Source organism: Carettochelys insculpta, chromosome 23 (genome assembly GCF_033958435.1).
Source record: "Carettochelys insculpta isolate YL-2023 chromosome 23, ASM3395843v1, whole genome shotgun sequence".
NCBI lineage: Eukaryota > Metazoa > Chordata > Testudines > Carettochelyidae > Carettochelys > Carettochelys insculpta.
The window spans coordinates 15823599-15833051 of record NC_134159.1 but is presented as its reverse complement, the minus strand read 5'-3'; the positions used below and the strand labels follow the sequence as shown (position 1 = coordinate 15833051).

At 51.5% G+C, this 9453-nt stretch overlaps 1 protein-coding gene across 2 annotated transcripts in view; it reads left to right on the top strand.

Annotated features, from left to right (window-relative positions):
• Nucleotides 1-456: 456 nt before the first annotated feature.
• The window catches only part of MXRA8 (matrix remodeling associated 8), a 50925-nt gene continuing 41928 nt past the window's right edge, over nucleotides 457-9453 (top strand). Inside the window, exon 1 of one of the 2 annotated variants that reach the window (XM_074975533.1) lies at nucleotides 457-637. In XM_074975533.1, coding sequence (XP_074831634.1) covers nucleotides 589-637 — 49 coding nt within the window. In that variant the 5' untranslated portion in view covers nucleotides 457-588. The remainder of the gene's footprint in view (nucleotides 638-9453) is intronic. The other variant, XM_074975532.1, reaches the window with a different exon arrangement.

The following is a 9453-nucleotide window of genomic DNA, read 5'->3' as shown; positions in this document are numbered from 1 at the left end:
ACAAGTCACCATTGTTTCCTAAGTCATCCTCCGAGGCTTGTTTTTTAAGTAAAACCAGCTGAGGCGATCCAGCTCGAAAAACCACGACGGCGGAATAAATAAATAAATAAACCCCGCCCCGGCCGACAGCTGGAGGAGCGTCAAAGAAGAGGGAGGAACAGCTGGATCCAGTAAACTGGGCAAGGCAAATGAATTCCATACCCCAAAGCGAAGTGGTGGAGGGGGCTGGGTTTTGGAGCCCGGAGGCTGCGTGGGACCCGCCAATGTCAGCAGATAAGAGTTGGTGATCAAAGTCAGGGAGCAGAGTAGCAGGACCCAAGGGGGCCAGAGAGAGCGCGTGTTCTGGAGGAGCTGAGCAGGAAGCAGGGAAGGAGGTGGAGAGAGTGTGTTCGTGGGGGGGTGCGCGCAGAGGGGAGGTGGGTGTTAGAAATTGTAGGTGGAGTAATTCTGTAAGAATCTGCACCGCTGTCCCTGGCTCCCCGGCTGGACTTTGATGAGGTCATAGTGTTTTGGGGTTAAAAAAAACAACTTCGACTTGTTTTTCTGGAGCGAGAGCAAGAAAGAGAGAGACTCGCAGAGGCTGAAGAAATGGAGCAAATAGCAACACTTCTGCTGTGGCAGCTTTTGCTTCTGCAAAGTAAGCTTCTAACTGAGCAGCATCAGTGCGGTGCGTCTGTCTTGCCTCCAGAGAGAATGGGGGCTCTGAGTTTTTGGGTGGGCGACAGGGCCTAGCTCTGTCCCATCAGTGTCGTAGTTTAGATTCTTGTACTGGTTGTTTTCTGGAGTGTGTGTGGGTTGGGGAGGGAGGTTTGGATGGGGAAAAGGGATTTCTCTTGGCTTTGCTGGGGAAGGAATATGGGGAAGCTGAGGTAGATCAGAGGATGTTCTGGGTCATTATCTCTGTTCTTGCGTTTGCTTTGTTTGCTTTGTTGCTGATTGTCTTGTTCTGCAGAAGAATGTAGCCTGGCATTGGCCCAAAGCTTTCAAACGCTCCCAATCACTTGCTCTCAGGTGACTTAGTGCTATCGACCTAAGGCAGGAGCAGGCAGCCCAGTTATTCTGGGCCAGGTGTGTGCGTGGGGGGGTTATATTAGAAATGATTTGGGGCTCAGGCAAAAGCAGGTTTCAACTGATGTCCTGGGGGAGGGTGGAGGATGTGGGGGAGGATGACTGGGGGGCAATTATAGAAATGGGGAACTGTTTATGCTGTTTCCCATGTTGCAAAGTTTCCGGGGGAGGGTCAGTGGCAGACCGAGAACGCCGGGAGAGGGGGCCTCAGCGGGAAGGCTCTAGTGAAGTGAAAAGATTCGTGGGCACAGAGAAGTTCCCCCGAAAGCAGCAGCTGGTGCCACACAACCCAGACCTCCCTCCCTCAATGCCTTCTCCTCTGAGGAGAGCTGGGTTTGAGCAAGGCTGGCTCCTCCCAAGGCACAGCGCAGCTCAGTTTCTGAAGGGAATGTGCACACAAGTTCTTTTGGGCAGTTTTATCCCCCCAACTGCACAAATTCAAAGGACCACATTAGCCAGTGACTGGGCCCCCCCTGCAGGAGCCCTTCCTAGCTCCCTCCGGTCACAAGCGAATGAAGTTTGTTTGTCCTCAGTCTGGTCCCTGGTGGATATTTTCCGCCTCACCAAGCCAGCCACTGTTTGCAATGCCTTGGGGTGTGGTTCAGGCTGGGAAGGCTGCAGGTGAGGACTGCGGGGCACTGGCAGGGCTGAGGAATTCAGCATCAGAATCAAAGGCTGTGGTGCAGCTCGAGACTGAGATGGTGGAGAGCTGTGTGGGGATCGGTGACCGGAGCTGGAAGGGTTGGTACATGTGATGTCTGGGAAGCACTGGCAGAATTGGGGGATTGGACCCCACCACTTCCTCATCACCGTTCAGCTGCTTTCAGGAGCATGTGAGACAGGAAGGGCAGGTGGTGCTGCTGCTTGTAGAATCCTAGGGCTGGAAGGGACCTCAGGAGGTCATCTAGTCCAGCCCCCTGCTTCAGGCAGGATCAACCCCCACTAAGTCATCCCAGCCAGGACCCTGTCAAGCCGGGACTTAAAAACCTTGAGGGATGGAGAATCCATCACCTCTCTAGGCAACGCGTTCCAGTGCTTCACCACCCGCCTGGGGAAGTAGTTTTTCCTAATATCCAACCTGCTCCTCTCCTTCTGTAACTTCAGCCCATTGCTCCTTGTTCTGCCATCGCTCACCACTGAGAACAGTTTCTCACCCTCCTCTTTAGAGCTCCCCTTTAGGAAGTTGAAGGCTGCTATTAAATCACCCCTCAGTCTTCTCTTCTGTAAACTAAACAAGCCCAAATCCCTCAGCCTCTCCTCATAGGTCTTGTGCTCCAACCCCTTAATCATTTTTGTTGCCCTCCGCTGAACCTGCTCCAGCACATCCATCAGGAGGAAATGTTTGGGTTGTTTGCAGAGGCAGTGCCAGCGGTGGTGTTGTAACCCATCAAAGATCTTTCCCGTCCCAGCAGAGTCCACCAAATTCCCATAAAAATAAAGATGGCGGGGGGAGGGGAGGGAGAGAAATCTGGTTCCTTTAGTCTTTGTTGGGATGAGGTTCTGATCTTCACCCTCGAGCGGTCCTCTCCTGGGGAAAGACCGGCTCCATTCCGAAGGGCTTTGCTGGGCAGGCCGCAGGCCAAGGAAATGCGCACAAGGCCAATAAGTGTTTACAAAGTGAAGCGCGTCTCCGAGCTGCCTGTGAGGGGCCCCATGTGCAGAGCAGCCAGGAGGGTGCCTGGCAAATGCTGACCGAGCTTCTTGTGCGGCTGAAGGATGTTTTCCTTTTTGCCGAGGCTGCGTATTTTGGTGTCTCTCCCGTCCAACGGGCGTTTTCCCACTGGAGGGAAGGGGTTGGAACTGGGTGTCTGGGGAAGCTTGTGGGAGTCCCAAAATCCCTCTCAAAGCAAGAACAAAAAACTGCTGTTGAGAAATTACATTCTATGGGCATTTATTTTAAAAAAATGAGGCTTAAAAGAGCACCAGTGCCAGGGCTTGCTTAGCACTCGGGTGGCTCCCAGTGAGGGATCTTCACTCTGCATCCAGCCTTGGTCTTTCACTCCCTGGCCCACAGGAGATAGGAGGAGCAGGGTTGCAGTGTGGGTAGCCATTACACCACAAAGCACTCACATTACTTACTGATGTCCCAACCAGGTGCTTGAAAAAGGGCAGAGAGGACAGTAGCTGACAAATGAAGCTGTACCCAGAACTAATCCAAGCTATTCTGTGCGCCTCGTGCTGCTACACGCCGGCAGGATAAGCCATAGTGAAGTTGCTCCCATTTTCGAAGCATGACCTTAACTCAGTGACAGCCTCGGGTACGTTTGCACTGACAGGGAAACAGCTCTAGGGAAGCTCTTAAAAGTGCTGGTGGAGGGGCCCCGGCAAGGGAGAACAAGGAAGTTGGTATTTTCACATAGTTTTAATTTTTTTAAAAAACTCCTGGTTTTGAGTAAGCCTGATCACCTGAGGGGGCCTGATCCACCACCCACTCACCCCCGATGCTGCCCCCCCTTCAGCAGGACGAGGCACCGCTCCTTTTTTGTCAGTGCAGACCAGTTCAATGGCCAGTGCAGAGCACTCCCAGCTGGAAAGAGGTGGTGCGCTCTTGGACACCTGTGCAGACCTCCAGCCAGCACCCCAGGGAGTGCTGATGGTTAGATGGTTGGATTAGGGTCTGAGAGACAGACATCCTGGCTCGGCAGTAGGTGGAAGCACTCGTTTTTGGGCATGTCCGATTTTTAGGACACCCACCTGGGAACACCTAGGGCCTGGCTCCCAGTGCTGCAGAACACCCGCAACTCCAGCCCAAGTGCCTGGATGCTGCAGGGGCTAATGCTTCTGCAAATTGGGCCCAAGGTGCCCCAAACAGGGCATCCGAAAACCAAGGCCCCAAGGAGAAGTGTCCACTTTCCAAAGCCCTGGCCTGCATCTCTCCAGGGCTCAGTTAGGAGCGATAACAACACCTTGCTCATCACCAGTTGTGTTGTGCTTGGAAGCTGAACCAGACTATAGCCTGGATCAGTTGTTTTTGATGCAGGGCAGGAGGTCACTCCAAGATTTTGGTAAGTGGTCAAGGGTTGCACTTGTCTATGGAGGGGGATCTAGGATGGAGGCGGGGTGCAGAAGGGAGCTGGGTAGGGGACCAAGGTGCAGCAGAGGGTGTGTTGTTTGGGTGGGGGTTGTGGGCAGGATCCAGGAGCGGGTGGGAGTGTAGGAGGGGATTCTGGCCTGGGAGAGGGGTGTCAGAAGGGGTTCAGGTGTAAGGAGAGTACCTCGCTTCTCGAGCGGCCCATGGCTTTGAGCAGTGCTGCTTGTTTGCTAAAGCACCACTCCCTCTGTGCCTGAGCCAGCACCTGCTGGCGTCAATGGCAAAGCTCTTGCTGGCTTTCCTAGGGCTGGGATCAGAGTTGGGCCCTTGGGTGTGTACCCGGGACCCTGTAATGAAGACACCTGCAGATAGCCCCATTCATGCTGCATGCTGTGACGTCAGCTGGGTTTCTGGCTCCCCTCGGCCTTGATGTCACCTTTCATCCTCTATAGCCATGCGTTGAACAGCGTGCTGGGAGTTCAGATGAGCAGGCAGTCCCAGCTCTGGGCCCAGCCTGCTGGGCAGAGCCACCGTCTCTCCTCTGTGTCCCAGGCGCCTCCCACCTGAAACAGTGCTGGTGTTTTTTGTGTCAGGAGAGGTGGTTTCCTAGCTGGGCCAGGCAGAGGAGGCAGCCTGAGGAGCAGCGTCCATGTGGGACATCCCTCGTTCCTTCGAGCTTTGGGTCCTGTTCCTTCTCGGCCTATTTCATAGAATCATAGAAGAGTAGGACTGGAAGGGACCTCGAGAGGCCATCGAGTCCAGCCCCCTGCCCTCATGGCAGGACCAAGCACTTTCTAGACCATCCCTGAAAGCCATCTGTCTAACCTCTTCTTAAATAGCTCCAGTGATGGAGATTCTACCACCTCCCTTGGCAATTCATTCCAGTGTTTGATCGCCCTGACAGTTAGGAACTTTTTCCTAATGTCCAACCTGAACCTCCCCTGCTGCAATTTAAGTCCATTGCCTCTTGTTCTATCCTCAGAGGCAAGGAAGAACAAGTTCCCTCCCTCTGCCTTATGACACCCTTTTAGATACCTGAAAACTGCTATCATGTCCCCCCTCAATCTTCTCTTTTCCAAACTAAACAAGCCCAATTCTTTCAGCCTTTCTTCATAGGTCACGTTCTCTAGACCTTTGATCATTCTCGTTGCTCTCCTCTGGACCCTCTCCAATTTCCCCACATCCTTCCTGAACTGCGGTGCCCAGAACTGGACACAATACTCCAGCTGAGGCCTAACCAGCGCAGAGGAGAGCCAAAGAATGACTTCTCGTGTCTTGTTCACAACACACCTGTTAATGCATCCTAGAATCATGTTTGCTTTTTTTGCAACAGCATCACACTGTTGACTCATATTTAGCTTGTGGTCCACTACAACCCCTAGATCCCTTTCTGCTGTACTCATTCCTAGGCAATCCTTTCCCATTCTGTATGTGTGACACTGATTGTTCCTTCCTAAGTGGAGCACTTTGCATTTGTCCTTATTAAACTTCATCCATTTACCTCAGCCCATTTCTCCAGTTTATCCAGATCCTTTTGAATTATGACCCTATCCTCCAAAGAAGTTGCAACCCCTCCCAGCTTGGTATCATCTGCAAACTTAATAAGTGTACTTTCTATGTCAATATCTAAATCGTTAATGAAGATATTGAACAGAACCGGTCCTAAAACAGACCCCTGTGGAGCCCCACTAGTTATACTTTTCCAGCAGGACTGAAAACCATCAATAACTACTCTCTGGGTACGGTTATCCAGCCAGTTGTTCACCCACCTTATAGTAGCCCCATCTAAGTTGTATTTGCGTAGTTTATTGATAAGTATATTATGTGAGACCGTGTCAAATGCTTTACTGAAGTCTAGGTATACCACATCCACCGCTTCTCCCTTATCCACAAGGCTCATTATTCTATCAAAGAAAGCTATTAGATTGGTTTGACATGATCTGTTTTTAACAAAACCATGCTGGCTGTTCCCTATCACCTTACCGCCTTCCAAATGCTTGCAGATGATTTCTTTAATTACCTGCACCATTATCTTTCCTGGCACAGAAGTTAAGCTGACTGGGCTGTAGTTTCCCGGGTTATTCTTGTTCCCCTTTTTATAAATGGGTACTATATTTGCCCTTTTCCAGTCTTCTGGAATCTCTCCTGTCTCCCACGATTTTCCAAAGATGATTGCTAAAGGCTCAGATACCTCTTCTATCAGCTCCTTGAGGATTCTAGGATGCATTTCATCAGGCCCTGGTGATTTGCAGACATCTAATTTTTCTAAGTAAATTTTAATTTGTTCTTTTCTTATTTCAACTTCTAAGCCTACCCCTTTTTCACTAGCATTCTCTATGTCAGGCATTCCTTCAGATTTCTCAGGGAAGACCGAAACAAAGAAATCATTAAACATCTCTGCCATTTCCAAATTCCCTGTTACTGTTTCTCCTTCCTCACTGACCAATGGCCCTACCCTCTCCTTGGTCTTCCTCTTGTTACCAATGTGTTTATAAAAAGCCTTCTTGTTTTCCTTTATGCTTGTAGATAGTTTGAGCTCACTTTGTGCCTTAGCCTTTCTAATCTTGCTCCTGCATGCTCGTGTTGTTTGCCTATATTCGTCCTTTGTAATTTGTCCTAGTTTCCATTTCTTATATGATTCCTTTTTTTTTTTTTTAATTTGAGAAGCTTGGCTTGGAATTGTAGAAGCCAGAGCCTGGGTGCACATTTTACAGAGTCATCTTGACATGTTGGCTGTTTTCCTCTTCTCATGCACTGACGCTCAAGATTTTGCTTTTCCTTTGAGTTTCTATTGGGGCAGCCAGCCCAGTCTCTGAGGAACCCATGGGAAGAACCCTGTGTTTGCCTCGAGCGTAGAGGCATGATCGTGGAATACTCTGTAAGCCACTCTCTTGCCAGGCCCACTTGTGTCTGGAGCTGATGCTGTAGTATGAGGATGGAGCTGGGGGGTGTAGCTACAAGGGTCAGAGCGGAAAACAGAATCGTCAACAGGAGCCAACACAGTTTGGCCACATCTCAAGCAATGTTCCCGGTAAGCTGAGCTCATGGGCAGCTGCCCAGGAGAGAGTCAGGTGCCGCCCAGCTGATTAGCAGAGCACCCACAGTGGGCAGCCAGTGTTTCGGTTGGTGGTGGACATCCACATATGACTTGGTGCACACAACAAAATTTATTCCACCCAGGGATGGAAAAATTGGCGGGAACCCTGATCTCAGAGTTGTGGTGCCACAGCTTTGGTGCTCAGATACGTAGTATTATGGCAGATTCTCAGCTTTCATCCAAAAAACCATCCTGTTTCTAGGCTACCGAGGGAAACCAGGCCACCTGCCCTTCCCTTCCGCCTCAGGGACCCCTCAGCCCTTGCGGCCCTTGATGTCGCATTGACAATGCTGTAAACGGAGCACTGGGGTCCTGGCTGCCCCTTGACTACTTCACACAAACCTTGTCAGTGTAAGGGGGTGCAGGGCTGCCATGTGGAGCACTGGGCAGAGGGAGAACTCCCTGGGTAGGGCAGATGGGAGCAATGCCTCTGCAACACATCCCCATCTGGGCCAGAGGTCAGTCAGGGCAGTGCCTCAGGCTGCTGTGACTTTGCTGAGCTCAAAGCAGTTCCAAGCCAAGACCCAGAACCAGGGAAGTGCCCCGGGGTGAAAAGCCACTTTTCTTTCATCACACTGATGAACTGGTCCTCAGTTACCCACTGACGTACCTGTCTTCCCCCAAACCCCTTCCCCTCCATCTCCTGCCCAAGTGGCTCCACACACTAGCCACCTTGTCTCCATTTCCTGTTCCCTCTCCTGGCCTCATCACATGCTACAGCCTTGATCAAGGCAGGCAGAGCCGCCTCTTTCAGTGCACAGGACCAGTTCTGAGAAGAGGGAGTTGGTGCCATGGCACCAAGAGCAGTCGTGGGTTTGTATTCCAGCCCGGCAGGAGGAGTAACAGAACCAAGGGCTCAAAGTACATCCCTGGGAAAGCACAGGTGGAGACTGTACCCATTTTACATATGGGTACATTGAGGCACAGAACAGCACAGTGGCTTGCTCATGTTGTATGGTGAGTGAGTTGTAAAGCTGGGAAGAGAATCCAGGCATCTTGATATACAGTTGCCCGGTTACCACTAGGCTTCTGTCTCCTCGGGAAGGATCTGCTGGCAGAGCTGCTAACACAGTGATGGGGCAATCTGCAGCCCATCAGGGTTCTGTATATGGTTCACAAGACATTTTGTTGGCTGTTGCCTGTGAACAAAGTTGCCAGGTTCCGCTGGTCCCTTATCCGCCTCCCGCTCCTGCAGTTGTTTTCCTGCTGTTATTGCTAACGTGACACACACGGAAAGCAAGGGCACATTGACAGCGGGTGTGCTGATCACACACAACATTGACTGGAAGAGCCTTGCGCTCCCTCTGCATTCAATTAAAGCACAGCTCTGGTTCCGTCCACGCACCCTGTGAATTCTAGGCACGTAAGTGCAGTTAGCAGAACTGCCCTATCCTGGGTGACTGTCTTGGTTCTGACAATATTCTGGCCCCCTGAGATGAAGGAGGGCCACTCATGTGGCCCACCCACTGGCCTAGGTTACCCATTGCTGGTCTAGCAAAAAATGCACGGAAGGGGAGCTGGCTGCCGCCATGTAAAGCTTTTCTCTCCTGGAAGCTGCTGCCCTTACAGACGATCATGCTCTGCAGCTTTGTTTCACAGAACAACCCTGTTTTGCAATGTCTGGAGGAACACACGTGGCCTGTTACAAGCCTCCAGCAGCCCACCCTGGCAATCCGCCCTGATGGACAGGCAGCAGACTTCAAAGCTTGTGTGGTCCTGGTCATGCCTGTAGGTAAAGCCAGCCAAACAGAATCCTGAAGTGAGGAAAAGGGGGCAGCTCTGCTATTTTTAGCTCAGGGACACTTCAGGATGTGGAGCGGAGCACGTGGACGGTTTCCGGGTAGGGACGGCTGAGCTGGATGGCTTTGTCAGCTGTCCAATATCTGCAGTCAGTCTCCATGTTTTTTTTCATTAAGTTGTAAGGGGGAAAGGGGAAATAAATGCCTTCCCATGGCCCCCCTTAGACTCCTGCAGCACCAAATCAACCCATTGTTAAGCAGCAGCCAGGCGAGGTTCTGTGAGCACTGGCTGAGCAGCTAGTGATCAGCACCAACTGGTAGACCTTGTGCTCTGGCAGGCAGGTCACTTGTCTGCAGTGCCTCATTATGGCCTCCCCCGCATGGGTCATGATTCAGAGCTCGTTCTGTCCTGACTGGTTATCATCACACCGTAACGCAGATTCATGGCGATATGGGGCTGTTGTACAGCCCGATGACATGATGCCCCGTCACACTTGAAGATATGCCCACATCCCAGT